This window comes from Dermacentor silvarum, chromosome 8 (genome assembly GCF_013339745.2).
Source record: "Dermacentor silvarum isolate Dsil-2018 chromosome 8, BIME_Dsil_1.4, whole genome shotgun sequence".
Taxonomy (NCBI): domain Eukaryota; kingdom Metazoa; phylum Arthropoda; class Arachnida; order Ixodida; family Ixodidae; genus Dermacentor; species Dermacentor silvarum.
Genome location: NC_051161.1, coordinates 71,431,119 through 71,449,019, shown reverse-complemented (window position 1 = coordinate 71,449,019; position 17,901 = coordinate 71,431,119). Strand labels below are relative to the sequence as shown.

Here is a 17,901-nt window from a genome sequence, read left to right as displayed (position 1 = left end):
TTGTTATTTTTGGTGATTTTACACTTGGTTATGACAGTGCAGATCATAAGCCCCACAATAATTTACTTATCTTTTTACAACATATTACCTTTTAATATTCCAGTAAATCATCGTTTTCTTATATTTACCATGAAGCCCGTTTAACCTTTTTTATACCTTCACTCTGAATATTTGCGTTGTTTTCTTTCTCCGCATCCTCCAGTTGCCAGTTAAATTTTTAACCGATCACAATTTCCTAGAACTCAGTCTCTAACGCCGTTTACCCGCCCATTCCCCCTACGTTTTTATTGCGATGGCAATTATATGGACAATTCCACCGGATTTCTGCCGTCGGCGTCGCCGTCGCCGTCGCCGTCGCCGTGAGGTTCCGTATAGATAAAAGCTTCGCCGCGCGCCGTATGCCCGAGCGGAAGCGTGCGGGGACGCACGCTGTCACGGAGAGCGAACGCACTCAACCTTCTACGCGCAAGCAAGGAAGCGGGCGCCGGAGGGAGCGGCGGAGGGGGGGGGGGGGAGGGGCGCATTTCTACTCTGCCAACAACCGTGCTCGTCTCTCGCTCGCACCGTCTCTTATCTCCACACGGCTCTGACCTTTATGCGCTGTGCATTCGCCGCTCAGTTTCCGTTGAAGCGATAGACCACACGTACCTTCGCCGCCGCAGCTTGCTGCTAGCGTTTTGACAGTCGTTGTCTGCAGTCATTCAGTGTGATCTATTCATGTTTGTTTGTGCGCGCTCACACTAGTTAGTAATAGTCGGGCCACATTGTCCAACGCACGCTACACATGCAATGCTGCCCGGATCGGCAGTGCAGCGCTACAGGTGTGTCCCTTCGCACGCGCTGCCCACGGGCAGCGCTTCTCATCAACACCACCGTTTCACACGCGCCTTCTCGTGGTCATCGAGTCTCTCTTCATGTCGGTCTACTTACGCCGCAGCACACCTGCTTACTTAATCAGCTCATGTTTACTACAATTCATATTGCTACCAAAGGCGCTCACCTTACTTCGTATGACATTGCTGTGTTGCTATCGCATTCATTGCTTCGCCCTCAGGGCGAAACTGTGACATTTTTTTTTTCTTTTTCCAATATCCAGCAAGATTATCTTCGAAGCTCCTGCTTTTTCTCTGAAAACCAGGCAAACTGGACTGAGGGCAACTACATCAAAACATAAATCATTTTCTGTATAAGGTATCTATCTCCACTTTTTCGAAGAACTAGCAAAAACACCCTGAGCTCCATTTTCTATCACACCACAAAAATTTCCTTCCCTTCCTTCTAGTTCTTTCCCACCATTTATTTTATTGCGATAGCAGTTATATGGACACTCCAAAGCAGATTTCTGCCGTCGGCGTCGCCGTCGCCGTGAGGTTCCGTATGACGTCAATGGAGATGAAATCGTCGCCGCGCGCCGCCGAACGCTGTATGTGCGAGTGAAAGGGCGCGAGGGACGCGCGCTTTCACGGGGAGTGAACGCACGGCGGAGAACAAACACGCGTTCTGTGCCGTGATGATAAGTGGTTCTTGAGGGAAAGGGAAAGGTTGGCGCCGTGCTCCCTTAAGGGCTGCAGAAGCAGGCGTCTCTTTCCTCCTTTACCATCACCATATATGTAGAGCAAACGCGCCTTCTTCTGACGCACGAAAGGCCGTGGGGGGGGGGGGAGGGGGAGGGAAGGGAGGCGACGTTTAGCTGCGGCACCAAGTGCCTATTTATATCAGAGGCTCCAGCAACAGTCACCAACGCCGCACGCATTTTGTGCGAACGCGGGCAAAACGCCGAGAGCGTCGACAACAGTTCTGCGTGTTGCCGGTGCTACTGCATGTCCAAGTTTATACAGCTGATAAAGCTACTATCATTTACTCCGTATAGCTCTCTACAAATTTGCTATCGCAATTGATGCTTCGCTTTTCAGGTGAAACTGCGACAACTTATTTGAGCACTTGAACTTCAGTTGCCCTAGTTTCCGTGCCGACTCGTTATCCGCCTCCTCCCTTATTGAGGGTGCGGGAGACCGAGCTATGCGTACATAAAAACGCTGCTATACAAATCAGTTGCTGCCGTGAGGAAGACAAGTGTCCTTGTAAAAACGTTGGCTCCCGCACCATTTCTGCGTCTACCATTCTTCATCATGTGTGTAGCAGGGTAGTCTTCATTATTCGTAGCCACAAGTATAGTTTGTTTTATCTCTTTGAAGTCAATCAAGACTCTTCAAGGTGATAATCGGCGTTGATGAAGAAGGAGGCAGGTTGGAGGTAACAAAGTTTGAAGATGTTTTGCAGTTAAAATATTTACACAGTGAAATGCACAGCTTGCAGAAGAACACTGATGATGAGCACCGAAAATAACAGCACCTTACTCTTCTACGTTTCCTAGATTAGAGCTCAGCACAACTGGCCTTCTATACGACCACATACGACCAATTCATCTTAATTTTCGACCACCAATTGGTTACGGCCCTGACTAGCATTGCATCAGGCGGAGTCTTTCTTATCTATAAGTTTAGTGATTACAGCCCGGACTAAAATTAACGGATTCCATGCAGTCTTTAAATATATTTCAGTAAAACAAATAGAAAAGGAGGTGGCAACTGCTGGCCCGCCTCGACATTTCCATAGCCATTGAGGTTACAAGTTAATTTAAGCTACCAGCTACTGGGTTGTGCCTAATCTCGTTAGCAGAGTTGTTAGACTTTAGGTAAGGATTCGGCATTATTTCCCATCATGGCTCTCTCTCTCTCCTATTCCTACGCTTTTCGCGATTCCTCCCTGCATGGGTGCCTCTAATTTCTGTCGTCACGTTTCTGCAGAAGTTTTCCGTAGGCCCGCCCACAGGTGACCCACACACCGGAAATTTAAAAGCGCTTCGTCAAAGGAGCATTTCTGACGAATTTAACGCTGTCACTACGCTGGCCTCTATGAACTTTCGGGGACTGGGCTGTTCGGCCTTTGGGGACTTCTTGGCGTCGGCTCCGCGCAGGTCATAGACCGCGTCAAAATTTCTTGTCAATGTGGGTGCTTTGCCTTAGGAATTTGCGCCTGACAAAAGATGCGATGTCGTCGCCCCAATCATTGATGACGGTGTCATCGCTCTCACATTCATGGGTACGGATCCATGCATTCGATCGCTTCACACACCGTCAATTACTGTGCAGAGAGAGAGAGTCGACAATGCGCTTGTATATTAATTAGTTCGCCAAGCCGCCTATTCTGCACGTTTGAGAGATGAGCGGCGTAACACCACATGCATGCCCTAATCAGTCGTTTTGATATGTGTTTCGAAGCAGCACTTCTGTTCGGCTTGTATCTTAGCCATATATATCACCAAATAACCACAGCTTTGGCGCACGCACTAACTCGGTGCTGTGGGAAACCCATTAACTCAACCTGAACAAACGGCGTCGCTTTTTTTCCCCAGCTTACAATATCTTTCTTAGCAAAAGACTCATACCACTCTTACAACCGGCTGTAAAGTGTGCGCCAGGCCACTCCTAGATAGACACAAAGTTACCCTCCAAACAAGGGTGTTAATGAACGGACGTGCGGACCATGACTGGTGGCACCGTCTGGCTTCAAATATTTATTTGTTTACTTTATTTAAAGTTACTTACAGGCTCAGATGGGCGTTGCAGAAGGGGGCAATAAAAGAAATTGTGACTGTTAGATCTCACGAATATTATAACAAGAAATTGAACAATAAATACGCGAGAACTACAGAAATGACGAGGAGGGCAGCAGAAGCAGGACATCAGTAGTAAACCATCGTCAATTAATGACAAACAAGCACAACCATTGCGCTCATGTGTTACAGGTGAATTATTTCGTAAATTTTCTGAGAAAAAAAAATAGAATAGTTCGTGCCACGTGTTATATAACGAACCTAAAGAGGCCGAACCTACAAAAGACAGTAAAAGTCAGGAAACTAGTGTCTATAAGCAAAATTGGAGGCATTATTTATGACAAATCGATAAAGAGCGACAATATATGTGCAAACGTGTCACAGGAAAGTGTGCATATAAGAGATAAACGTGAAACACTAGAAAGATAAGAACCAGGACGGCTTCATATTACGTTGATGTCATACTTTTGACAAGTATTACAAAAAGTGTAGTACAAAAAGTGGCTTTTGCTGTCATCATGTACCTTTCTTTACTAACATTTTCTTTTTTTTTTACAGAACTTGACTGCAGTCGGGCTGCCCCTCTTGAGAACTCAAAAGGACTGGATACTTTAGGCTTTGAAGGAGGTAAATATTTACGCTTATGCATTCTAAGTTTTACGATCGATTTTGATCCTACAAGTCTGAGTTTATCGCATTGAAAAAAAATTCTGGTTTACAAGAATTTCTTTTTTACGTTAATGCCCCGTGTAATGGTGGGGGCATACGTACCGAGGTCATCGAAACGTGTGAAACTGCTTGGAAGTTTCTGCGCTAGAAAGCTATATATTTGCTTTCTATTTCATATCGATGAGAGCATTCATAGAGGGAGCTGTACGAACAAATAATAGATAACATAGCATAAGATGAAGCGTAGCTTTGCTACGCATTGCTTACTTTTTTCCCAATACACCCTCCTATCTTGTTCGTTTTCCTTTTGCAAGCAGTTTTCATGCGGTGACGTTGCCGTAAAAATGTGTTTGCTGAATGGTGCAGCAAATAAATGTTCAAGCAAATGTTCCGTTCTGACGGCGCTCTAGCAGCAGCCTTAACCATCGCTCCCGTAAAAACACGCGCAGTATAGAGTGAAAATAAAGAAAAGAATAGAACTCCCACTTATTCCTTGTTAGTTCGCTATAAACGAGAAGTGAAGGGCAGCAGCTCGGACTTTTGAAAGTTTTATTCCGTGAGCTTTGCAGTTCGCGTCATTAATATATGCGAGGGAGACGGCTCAGCAAAAGCTTCGGCTTTGGCATTACATTGCGAACTTATTCAATCCACTTGGGCCTCAATTCACCAAATGAAATCGCGTTGCGATATAAAACTGGAGCAGTTATAAAGGTCTTATGGGGAGTTACCAGGCACCTTGAAGTGCAAGACTACAAAAATGCTGTGATGGATAGTAGGCCAACATTAGTTTTTTTGTAAATAAGCTTTTCTACCTATTACAAATTACAGTAGTGGAAGTTATTCGAGCGCTTATGTTTGGGTTCAGATATGGTTGCGTTTTTCAAAACACTTCACGTTTTCAGTTAAAATAAAGAAATTATTTAGGCTGAACAAAATTAGTTAAGCGATGAAAGCCAGGCATGCGAAGTGCTGTGTAGGCAGGAACACTGATTTGGCCACCTAACCTTAGCTTCCGGCGTGTGTTTGTCTAGTTGAAAGCTGCAGCGTTATTTTTATTTCATCAGGAACCAAGAGATTCATACACTGGTATTGTGCAAGCCTGTTATGAATAGCAAAAACTGAGCACCATAACTAAGTATTGTAAAATACATAAACTATTTCGATCGCAATGCGCTAACTTATTTATTTTTACGATTTAAACACGTGCCAGTAAGTATCTTCACTGTGAGTCAAAGATTGCACGAAAATTACAGGATGAGTATCTACGTATTTTGACGTATTCACATAAGTAGTGAATAGGTTTTATTACGAAAGAGTAATTGCAGGTTAATAGTACTTGCAGAACTTGGCTGAAATTCGACAAAATGTATGGGCCCCTAAGGCAACTTGTATTATTTTTATTTAATTTATTTTATTTATTTATTTGGTTAACAATACATGATTGTCACGATGCTTGTGGCAAAAGATCACATTATATAATCACCTGACTAGACCTTCAGCACCATATTAGCATTAATTCCATAAAGTATTCTCGTACGAGACTGAAATTAACCTGCCGGTCATACATGCACAACTGCAGAAAATAACAGGTAGATTTGGCCTATTTCAGTGGGCATTGACAAATAACAGTAACATAATATACAACGAGAATTCAAGTACAACACAATATACAACCAGTATGCAACTACAAACAATATGCAGCTTTAGGAACAACCAGTAATCCGACTACATTATTTCAAATCCAGCGTGAAATAGAGTCAAGAAAATATACATTCGATTGCTTGCTGAATGATGTTAATGAAAGAAGGAGAACATGTAATTAAAGACAGTAATTGTGGGTGGGTATTTAAGAGATTCGGAATTTGCCAATATAATAACTGCATTGCATAATTATTTCTTGTTTTTGGCTTGGTAAATATCAAACGCCTGAAATCGTGTTTCCGGAAAGCGTTAGTGTATGTAGATATGAATAATTGTTAATCAACTGTGTATCGAATAAAAATAAGTTCAGAAAGACGATGACTGTACCTAGCGGAAATACTAAGGATACGGTCCACGATGAAATAGGAGGAAACATGTTCGTGATAGGGTAAGTTGTGAATAAAACGGACAGCTGTTTTTTGCATGAGGTAGAGATTATTTAAATTGTTTTGAGACGTAACCCTTCAGATGAGGATACAGTAATAACGACGGGAATGAATTAACAAAAAATAAGGTGTCTTTTGAGGTGCCTGGGTAATAAGGCGCAGCGTCTGTTTAAAATACCTGTCGTTTTCGAAACACTGCGAATCACGAACTCTGCAACCTGCGTTCATTGAAAGATTTTCGTGAAACTGACCTGTTAAAAATTTGTATTGTGTTATGCGCTCTACCACCTCAGATCCGAATGTAATTAGGTTATGAAATATAACCAGTTTGTTAATGACGTGGATATTATGAACTTCGTCTTGCTTACATTAAATTGTAGTTGATTGGTATATAACCATTCTGATAAATGCTGCAGCCAGGTATTTGCCAAAGGTGCGAGAGTAGCTAAGCTAGCAAAAGAAAAGAAAACGCTGTTGTCATCTGCATCAGAACTATTTCGGGAGTGTGGGGAACAAAAAAAATATTAATAATGTAGAGACGGAACAGCGTAGGACCTAGAATTGATCCTTGTGGCAGCGCGTATTGAATTGATTGTAAGTCTGACCGGATGTCATGAATAGCAACAGATTGTGCTCGTTTAGATGGGTAGTTGCGAATCAAACTGAGGGATTAACCACGTATTCAATACTGCGGTAGTTTAGGAAACAGAATGTTGTGTTTAACAGAATCAAATGCCTTCTTGATGTCTAAAAGGATTCATAAATTATAAAAATGGGTTTCCATGTTAGATAGCAGTTTTTGGTTGATATAAAGTAACGCACTTTCAGTTGATTTGCATTTCTTTAGCCCATACTGATGTCGCGATAGCAAATTGTAAGTGTGCAGATTATTTACAAATCTTGAATGCATCACATTTTCTGCAATTTTTGAAAAGCATGGAAGTGTAGATGCAGGCCGGTAATTATTAAAATCCTGAACTGAGCCTCCTTTGTGCAATACGGTAATTCTTGCTATTTTCATCTTGTCAGGAAATATTCCAGAAGACAGAATAGAATTTATGTCACTAATACTTCACATAATAAATCAGAAACTGCTTTGATTGTCAATACATTAATACCGTCAAAATCGGCTGAGCTGTTATTGTTTAAACCAAGAATGATGGTTAAAATTTCGGACGTTGAAGTTGGGTAAATAAAGATCGTACTAGACTCACAGAATTCAATACACTGGTAAGCGCTATTAGTACTACAACCCGAGTCAGATGACGCAGACGTGAGAAAATGCCGGCTAAATTCATTGGTCATGACCTTTCCAGTGTAAGTGTCATTGCTTGCGGTAATTTGAGTAGGTAAACTACTACGTGGTTTTTTAGAATGTCTTTTAAAGTACACCATGTTCTGCGAGTATGAAAATGCACTGCGGCAAATTTATTTGAGTAGTATTGATTCTTTGAGGTTTTGATATCCACACGTAGCCTTTTCCTAAAACGCTTGTATTCTTTCAAGATTTGTATATTTCTGGTTATTAAATTTGTTGAAAATTTAGTTGCGTTTCGAAATACGTTGTAGAAGAGAGCGGGTTATCCAGGGTCTCCTAGCTTTTTCAAAATGTCATCTAACAATTACAGGGATGCATAGTCATATAATTCCATTACCTTCCCTATAAATTTGTCATATAGTGCATTAGGATCACCATTTTTCTCTGTTAAAAGCTCCTTCCAGTTAACAGAAGGCACTTACTCACGAAACTCTTGCATTCTATCGTTGGTTATTATCCTTGTAGTTGTGACAGTATTCGATTGTTCAGCAATCTCTGCCGATGATTTGAGTACCTACAATACAGAGACAAATGATCACTTAACTCACAGCTGATAACACCAGCATTCCAAGCATCCATCTCCAAGTTAGCTCAGAATAAATCAATCAACGACTCACATGATCCACACGATGAACCGCGAAAGCAAGGCTATGGTATACGGTAGAATTTGGCAGTAAAGACTTCTTCTTGATTATAAGTGCACGAACAATCGATAGGTTTGAGTTTGGTGCATTTAGCGGTACAGACGGTTTCTGCTCTTTAGTTCTTTAAAATATGTTTGCTATTGTGTCGTGCTGCATAGCGCTTCAAAACAAGTTGAATTTGAAAATAAGTTTCTCGACTTTCTGTTTTAGGAGTATTAAATTGTGCTTCATTTTTCTGCCCAAAATACAGCTCTTTAAAAACACACTTTTCCAGACTTCCCACATGGTCGAAAATATATTTTCCAATACTATGATGAAAGGGAGAAGTGCGCCGTCATTACCTTCTCGGACAAACGATGTAAGAATTGCACTTAGCAAATTCCTTCAAACTTATCAATCCTTAAAACGCTCTAGCATTGTCTAAATCACCCCATAACAGTACTACATTCTCACAAAACGATTTAGAAGGAAATGCTATGTGTATGCGAATATAGAAATTGCGAATATATAGAATATCATGTTGCAAATTCTTATGGATGGCGTGCATATATTATTAGAACTTTGTATCTTAAATACAGATTCCAACAGTTAAAAATTGCTGTATTTGCATTGATTCCTAGAAAAGATAATTACTTGAAACAGAAGTAATTACAGCTTGATCATTTGCAAGAAAAGATAATATTATACAGTACCCATGTCTGTAGTGCTATCAAGAAAGGAAGAAACATTTGACCGTACATAAGCACACAATGCATTTTATGAAATATGAAAATATACCTGATTGTTTTGTTTCCAAAAAGACATACCAGAAATCACACCAAGGTGCGATTATGTAATAAGCCTCCACCGGAACTTTTGAATTGCGTGTCCCGCCTTGCCATTCCACTGCAGACCGAAGTCTTGTTTTGTGTGCTGGTGGTGTTGGATGGCTTCTAAGAGGTTAATGATTATAAGTAGCCCGATACATTTTATAATAAAGCACTGCTTGACTAATCGAGCCTCTTTATTGCCTTGGTCCTTTTTGGGGAACAATAGATATTTTAGAAATAACTGAGAAGCGATTACGCAAGAATATATATCTCCTATATAAAGCGAGGTGCATGCGGAACAGCGCGGAAGAGGTTTAAGTGCACTCTTGCAGTCACATTCGTGAAAATTTTCCCCAAATAAGACCTAGATCATTGTGTCGTCACGGACGACAAAAAAGAATTGCTGTTGTACACTTTCAAATACTGAGAGTTCATGCGAAAGCCCAGAACACACCAGCAACATTCCCACCTACTGCGCGATGATATATTTTGACCTTTTTAATGGTTTTTTTCTGCTAATATTAAGGTAGTATTTCTCGGCTATTTCTGCTAGGTATATCCCAACCGTCTACCATGACACTTCGGAATCGATTCGCTCTTTCGGGCACTCCCATTTAGTGAGTTCACCTGGGACAGCTAACTTGAGAGAAATTTAAATTCTAAGTTCTGCCTTAATGTATTGGTTTTGCCACGCCTTGCAGGAAGCTAACACTGTCACTGAGTATATCAGGTAAACAACACGTTTGAACAACGCCGCACTAGACACACAAAGTATGTCAAAGATGGAAAGCTGATCCTACTGTATACCTCTGTGCAGGACAAATACACGCTCTATTATTGAAGAAATACCTTTGAAGCTAGCGCTAGTCTCCGGGTCTTTAATACGTGCGCACCTTGTGGCATTTACTGCCTTAAAATTCTTCGATTAACTCACTTGCATTCTAAATTGTAATGAGCAGTAAAGCTTGCAATCTCTTAATTATTTTTCTAGTAGCGGCATTCCCTGCTTTATAGATTGTGTAAGACAGGCAGGCTACGTCAAGTCATCAATTAAGTCATCATGCTATCACCGATAAAATGCACGAGAAACGACATGATTTTGTAACTAATTTTTTCCCGGTGGATTCGCCTGTTTTTACTTGTTAAGAGTTGTCACTTTACACCTACATTATAACAGGTTCAATAGAACCTGTTACGCTGAGCACGAAGCCGTGGGATCGAATCCCGGCCACTGCGGCCACATTTCGATGGGGGCCAAATGCGAAAACACCCGTGTACTTTGATATCATCATCATCATCAGACTATTTAATGTCCACTGCAGAACGAAGGCCTCTCCCTGTGATCTCCAATTACCCCTGTCTTGCGCCAGTGTATTCCAACTTGCGCCTGCAAATTTCCTAACTTCATCATCCCATCTGGTTGTCTGCCGACCTCGACTGCGCTTCCCTTCTCTTGGTATCCATTCTGTAACCCTAATGGTCCACCGGTTATCCATCCTCCGCATTACATGGCCTGCCCACCTCCATTTCTTCCGCTTAATGTCAACTAGAATATCAGCTATCCCCGTTTGTTCTCTGATCCACACCGCTCTCTTCCTGTCTCTTAACGTTAGTCCTAAGATTTTTCGTTCCATCGCTCTTTGTGCGGTCCTTAACTTGTTCTCGAGCTTCTTTGTTAACCTCCAAGTTTCTGCCCCATATGTTAGCACCGGTAGAATGCAATGATTGTACACTTTTCAACGACAGTGGTAAGCTCCCAGTTAGGATTCGGCAATGCCTGCCGTATGCACTCCAACCCAATTTTATTCTTCTGTAAATTTCTTTCTCGTGATCAGGGTCCCCTGTGAGTAATTGACCTAGATAAACGTACTCCTTTACAGACTCTAGAGGCTGACTGGCGATCCTGAATTCTTGTTCCCTTGCCAGGCTATTGAACATTATCTTTGTCTTCTGCATATTAATCTTCAACCCCACTCTTACACTTTCTCGGTTAAGGTACTCAATCATTTGCTGTAATTCGTCTCCATTGTTGGTGAATAGGACAAGGTCATCAGCAAATCGGAGGTTGCGGAGATATTCACCGTTGATCCTCACTCCTAAGCTTTCCCAGTCTAAGAGCTTCAATACTTCTTCTAGGCATGCAGCGAATAGCATTGGAGAGATTGCGTCTCCTTGCCTGACCCCTTTCTTGATAGGTAACTTTCTACTTTTCTTGTGGAGAACCAAGGTAGCTGTGGAATCCTTGTAGATGTTTGCGAAGATATTCACGTATGCTTCTTGCACTCCTTGATTACGCAATGCCTCTATGACTGCTGGTATCTCTACTGAATCAAATGCCTTTTCATAATCTATGAAAGCCATATAGAGAGATTGATTGTATTCCGCAGATTTCTCGATTACCTGATTGATGACATGGATATGATCCATCGTAGACTATCCCTTCCTGAAGCCAGCCTGTTCTCTTGGTTGGCTGAAGTCAAGTGTTGCCCTGATTTTTTTCAATTAAATGTATTTAAGGAGAGGTTGGTGCCTATATGTGGTGCCCTGATTCTATTAGAAATTATCTTGCTGAATATTTTATACAATACTGAAAGCAAGCTAATGGGTCTATAATTCTTCAATTCTTTAACGCCTCCCTTCTTATGGATTAGTATAATGTTGGCGTTCTTCCAGCTCTCTGGTACACTTGAAGTTGTGAGGCATTGCGTATAAAGGGTCGCAAGCTTTTCAATTATGATATCTCCTCCATCCTTGATTAAATCGACTGTTATTCCATCTTCTCCAGCAGCTTTTCCCCTGGACATGTCTTTCACGGCCCTTCTAACTTCATCGCTAGTTATAGAAGGAGTCTCTGTATCCAGTTCATCACTATTTCGAATGAAAGTAGTTTGGCTGTTTTGGGTACTGTGTAGGTCAGTATAGAATTCTTCAAAGTAGTTTGGCTGTTTTGGGTACTGTATAGAATTCTTCCGCTGCTTTTACTATGTCATCGAAATTGCTGATGATATTACCATGCTTATCCTTCAGTGCATACATCTTGCCTTGTCCTATGCCAAGCTTTCTTCTTACTGATTTAATGCTGCGTCCATATTTTACGGCTTCCTCAATCTTCCCCACGTTATAATTTCGAATATCCCTTGCTTTCTTCTTGTTGATCAGTTTTGACAGTTCAGCGAATTCTATCTGATCTCTTGAGTTGGACATTTTCATGTTTTGTCGTTTCTTTATTAGGTCCTTTGTTTCTTGGGAGAGCTTACCTACTGGTTGCCTTGGTGCCTTACCTCCCACTTCAATTGCTGCTTCTGAGATCAACCTAGTTACTGTTTCATCCATTACCTCTTTGTTGTCTTTATCTTCCTGTTCTGAAGCTGCATATTTGTTTGCGAGCACCAGCCTGAATTGGTCTGCTTTTACCCTTACTGCCTCTAGGTTGGCCGGTTTCCTCTTGACTAATTTTACTCTTTCTCTCTTCAAATTGAGAGAAATCCTGGACCTCACTAACCTATGGTCACTGCACTTTACCTTACCTAACACTTCTACATCCTGCACTATGCTTGCATCGGCAGAGAGTATGAAGTCTATTTCATTCCTTGTTTCTCCATTAGGGCTATTCCAGGTCCACTTCCTGTTGCTGCGCTTCCTGAAGAAGGTATTCATTATTCGGAGCCTATTCCTTTCCGCGAATTCTACTAACAACTCTCCTCTTGCATTCCTAGAATCGATGCCGTAGTTGCCAATCGCTTGCTCACCAACCTGCTTTTTCCCCACTTTTGCATTGAAGTCGCCCATGACTAGAGTATTGTGTACTTTGATATGGTGCACGTTAAAGAACCCAAGGTGGTCTTAATTTCCGGAGTCCTCCTCTACGGCGTGCCTCGTAATCAGATCGTGGTTTTGGCACGTAAAACCCTATAATTTTTTTAGAACCTGTTACCTGTAGTAGGTTTGTCCACGATGAACTGACGCTTTGTAATAGCGATCGCACTGCGATCGCTATTGGGGGGTTATGGGGGGTTATGGGATTATGGGGTTAGACGCGGGCCCGGGCCGGGCTCGGGCTTTCTCGTGGTGTGCATGTCACGTGCAGCGAGTTATTCTAGGGCGTCTCAACTCTGAAAAACATGTATTTTTCGGTTTCGAGCCGGGCTCGGGCCGGGCTCGGGCCGGGCTCGGGCCTAAGGTAAAAGGGTGGCGGGCCGGGCCGGGCGGGTAACGTAGTTATTTCCGGGCCCGGGCCGGGCCCGGGTCCTGCCATAAATGTTTTGGTCGCAGAAGAGAACTCGTATCGTTTTTACAACGAATAGCTTTCTTTGGCTCTATCCGTCATTTTTGTGGTAGGTCGGGGTTACGACTGTGGTCGGACTTGGGCGAGGGAAGGCGACAAAGACAAAGGGCACAAACTGTCGGGAAAACGGTTTGCGAAAAAGGGCCGGAGCCGCATTCTACTCCTGGCGGCTCCGGTGGCCGCGCGCGCGCTAGAGCACTGCACGGGCTCGGGCTTACCAGAAAGCCCAGGCCCGGCCCGGCCCACGGGCCGGGCCGGGCCGGGTAGAGCAGTTTTGTAGCGTTAGCTACACTGGCCTAGCCAAGCCCGTTTCGCGCGGCACATCAAGAGCCGTGCTGCGCATGCTCAAGGATCAGTGATGTCACACGGCTTGCGCACAGGAGCCACCGGAGCCGGCACCTCTCGCGCACTCCGCCGCCGCCGCCGCGCGCGACTCACCGCCGCCGGTCTGCGCATTCCAGAGGAGTGACGTCGTAGCCGTGGTAGACGCACTGGCGCCGGCGCGCGCTCGCTGTGGAGTCGCCGTCTGACACTGCGCTGGAGCCGCTGCGCTTCTGACTGGCGTTTGCCAGTGTGGTATAGCCACGGAGAAGGAGAGCGCAAATGCTGCTCAACAGCGCAGAAGAACGGAGAAGCTTGACTCATCGGATCCCGAAGTAGTTGCCTGGCAATTAGCAGTTGAGCGTAGGAGACAACCAGGAAAGCTAAGAATAATCAGCTGAACCTTTGCTAACGCTACGTATATCCTGGCATAGCCGAGCTAAGCCACTGCAACTTTTTTCGCGGGCTCGGGCTGGGCTCGGGCACGGCGTGTGCTTTTTGACCCGGGCCCGGGCCGGGCTCGGCTTTTTTGACGCGGGCCCGGAACGGGCTCGGGCTTTCTGGTGGTGTGCATGTCACGTGCAGCGAGTTATTCTAGAGCGTCTCAACTCTGAAAAACATGTATTTTTCGGTCTCGGGTCGGGTTCGGGCCGGTTTCGAGCCGGGCTCGGGCTGGGCTCGGGCCTAAGGTAAAACGGTGGCGGGCCGGGCCGGGCCGGGCGGGTAACGTAGATTATTTCCGGGCCCGGGCCGGGCTCGGGCGGGCAGCCCAGCGTAAAAACGGGCCCGGGCTGGGCCCAGGCTGAAAAAAAGAACGGCCCGTGCAGTGCTCTAGCGCGCGCGCCCGCGCCGCTGCAGCTTGAAAGCCATCTGCATCGGGGACGCCGTGCGCTGTTTTCGCGTCTTAGCGCTGATGCGAGACGCAGTGCGAAGGTTAATTCGCTAACTGCCACGCTTCTTCACTCCAGCGCTCTGATAGCGAGTTTCCGCGGTCATTGAGTGAACTGTGTTCATGTTTGCTTGTGCGCGCGTGACACCATGTTTGTTCATGGAGTTAGTATGCCTATGTTTACAAGTTTATACGGCCGATAAAGCTACTATCCCTACTTCATATAGCGGTCCACTAATTTGCCATCGCAATCGATGCTTCCCCTTTTGGGCGAAACTGCGACATTTTTACATACTGCGCATCAAACTGGTCCAAGCGGGACTGGTAATAGAACTGACAAAAGGTCTCTAGTACAAAGAAAACACGAGATTAAGGAAAACACTCAATAGAACGAACATTATCAGCACCTATTCATGTATCATATGGTTTTGCTAGGCTATTCTAATTGTATACACAACGTGGAAAGAAGGGGAACTTCTAAACATAGGTGTATACAAATTACGGGGCTAAAAACATGTTTAGTTAATGTCACACAGGTTTTAAGAGAATAGAGAAAGATAGCTAATTTAACATCCAGAATTAACCTCAAAAAGTTCTAACAACGCTTAATTACTTTCAATTTAAGCAGTTCTATGGTCTCAGTTCTGCCTTAAGTGTTGTAGAATAATCGGTGTGTTTAAGTGTACAGTAGACACACCTTAAAAATTTCACTGAATATTTTCTGATTGTTGTTTTAAATTAAGTTTGGTATAATCAGGCACATCATCAGAAACAGCCAATGTGACTTTGTGAGCTGCGAGTTCAATATTTGAGATTTAGTTTATCTCAAAGGCATATGCATGCACGTTTACCTAAATAAAGCAATGTGTAACAATTATAAAGAATTGTTCGATAACTTATTGATCTTGACAGAATAATCAGAGGAAGATGTGATTTGAGAACCTTCATTAAAGTTCAACCTAAATACATGTGTGCACTGGATACAAGAGTTGTCTTGAACCGCAGTACATAATTTCCCACCATCCTCCCTGATTCCTTGCCAGCAAAAAATAGTTGCTTCCGAAAGACTGAAGCGAGAGCTAGGGAAGGTGAAACCAAGTGTCGCAGAAGAGAACATCCCGAGTTTAGATTGAGGGACGCCGAGAGTTCGCGTAGGCGAAGGAATGAAGATCCGGAGGCTTGTGAACGTGGCCGGTTGAATTCACCGCGACACTACGCAGAACATCACGAAGAAATCCTGAGTGCTAGGAAACTAAGTGTGTGGTTTGTGACTACTTTACTAGGCTTTCCCCAGCTCCGCTGGTCTCTGGTGTTTGCGGTAGCAGAGCGATGCATAATTTTTGCAGTGACGCTGTTTACCTCTTGTTGGTCGGAAAATTTCGTGACGTAAACACAAAACGCCAGGGGAACAATTGAAAGCAAACGGCATATCTATCTTTGCAAGCAGACATACAGTATATATATATATATATATATATATATATATATATATATATAGTGTTTCAGCCAACACATTTAAAATTTATTTAAGGTTGCCTGTGGCAGATAGCCCAATTCTAGTTAATGAGCTGGTCTAGTCGAAGAGGCGGACATATTACTTGCACAAAAATTTGAAATGCATAATTGACTAATTAAAAAAATCACTACATAAGTTTTTAACTAATTACCTGATGGCCCATATTGCAATTTAAATATTGTAGCCGTGGAGTTCGCAAGGTGGATCCACTTAGAAGTAATTCTCAGGATGACACGAGTTTCGAGATATTAATTCCCGAACTTTGCGGAGAAATGCATTGGCGTTCCAGTTAATTTTGTGCTTCAATGCATAAAGCTACGTTTTGTTAAGAACCTAACTGGAACGCCAATGCATTTTCCCGCCAAGTTCGGGAATTAATATCTTGAAACTGGTGTCATTCCGAGAATTCGTTCCAAGTGGATCCGCCTTGCGAACTCCACGGCTACAATTTGTAAATTGTAATATGGGCCATTAGGTAATTCGTTAAAAACATAATTAGTGAATTTCTGTTAATTATTCGATTATGCATTTCAATTTCTTGTGCAAGTAATGTCCGCCTCTTCGAGTAGACCAGCTCATGAACTAGAATTGTGCTATCTGTTACAGGCAACCTTTAAGAATTTTAAAGTGGTCGCTGAAACACCCTATATATATATATATATATATATATGTGTGTGTGTGTGTGTGTGTGTGTGTGTGTGTGTGTGTGTGTGTGTGTGTGTGTGTGTGTGTAACTTAGTGACGCGTCATCACGCTTTCACATATAAGAGGGAGACCCGTCTAGCACCTCATTACGCAAATTAAAAAGCAGAAGAACAGCGTGAATACAATGCTCCACCATGTGTGGTGTTTGATACAGCTTCAAAACATTATGGAGTTTTACGTGCCAAAACCACGATCTGATTATGAGGCACATCGTAGTGGGGGACTCCGGAAATTCGGACCACCCGGGGTTCTTTAACGTGCACCTAAATCTAAGTACACGGGTATTTTCGCATTTCGCCGCCATCGAAATGCGGCCGCCGTGGCCGGGATTGATCCCGCGACCTCGTGCTCAGCAGCCCAACACCACAGCCACTGAGCAACCACGGCGGGTTTTATACAGCTTCACTGGACATTCACGTTCGCAGAGCGGGATGGAGGCCACTTTTTTGCTTCTCAACAGACACTTGGGTGCGCTAGTGCTGCTACAGCTCACTATAGTAGAACTAATCAGGATTTGTGCCTGTCCCCTCGGTAGTCACTTTCAACTTAGTCATTACGCTGTTGATGACAAATTCAGAAATTTGCGACACTTACGTTCTCAAGAAAAAAAGTAATTGATGTGAGATTTTGTCCACTGAAATTTGATATTTTTCTCCCACACAACTTCGTGTTTGAATAAGTTTGTCTTAAGTACTACATTGTGTTATTTGTTTATTTTACGTATTGTTGAAGTACGCACGTACTTTATGTTTTAGGTAGCATAAAATGTGAGCTCCACGTCTGGTACCAGTATTTTCTCAAGGACAAATCCAACTGCATCAGAGAATACAAGTACTTGTGTGGGAAGCGCCATGAATACAAATTGTATGACAAGACCTTTTGCGGCTGGGGATTGCCCAACATATGACATATATAACCATTAGCTGTGTTGCTGGAAATAAAACATTTCTCTTACTACCTATACTAGCATTTGTGCCAGTCAATTAACCAATAAATGTTGTATTGCCGTGTATTAAAAATAGGCCTCGATTCTACCCAGTGA

General features: G+C 43.2%; 1 protein-coding gene across 2 annotated transcripts in view; it reads left to right on the top strand.

Moving 5' to 3' along the window:
* Nucleotides 1–17,810, top strand: part of LOC125947571 (uncharacterized) — a 38,947-nt gene extending 21,137 nt beyond the window's left edge. Inside the window, exons 4-6 of one of the 2 annotated variants that reach the window (XM_049672615.1) lie at nt 4,175–4,243; nt 8,609–8,692; nt 17,615–17,810. In XM_049672615.1, coding sequence (XP_049528572.1) covers nt 4,175–4,243; nt 8,609–8,692; nt 17,615–17,766 — 305 coding nt within the window. In that variant the 3' untranslated portion in view covers nt 17,767–17,810. The remainder of the gene's footprint in view (nt 1–4,174; nt 4,244–8,608; nt 8,693–17,614) is intronic. The other variant, XM_049672616.1, reaches the window with a different exon arrangement.
* The last annotated feature ends 91 nt before the right edge of the window (nt 17,811–17,901 follow it).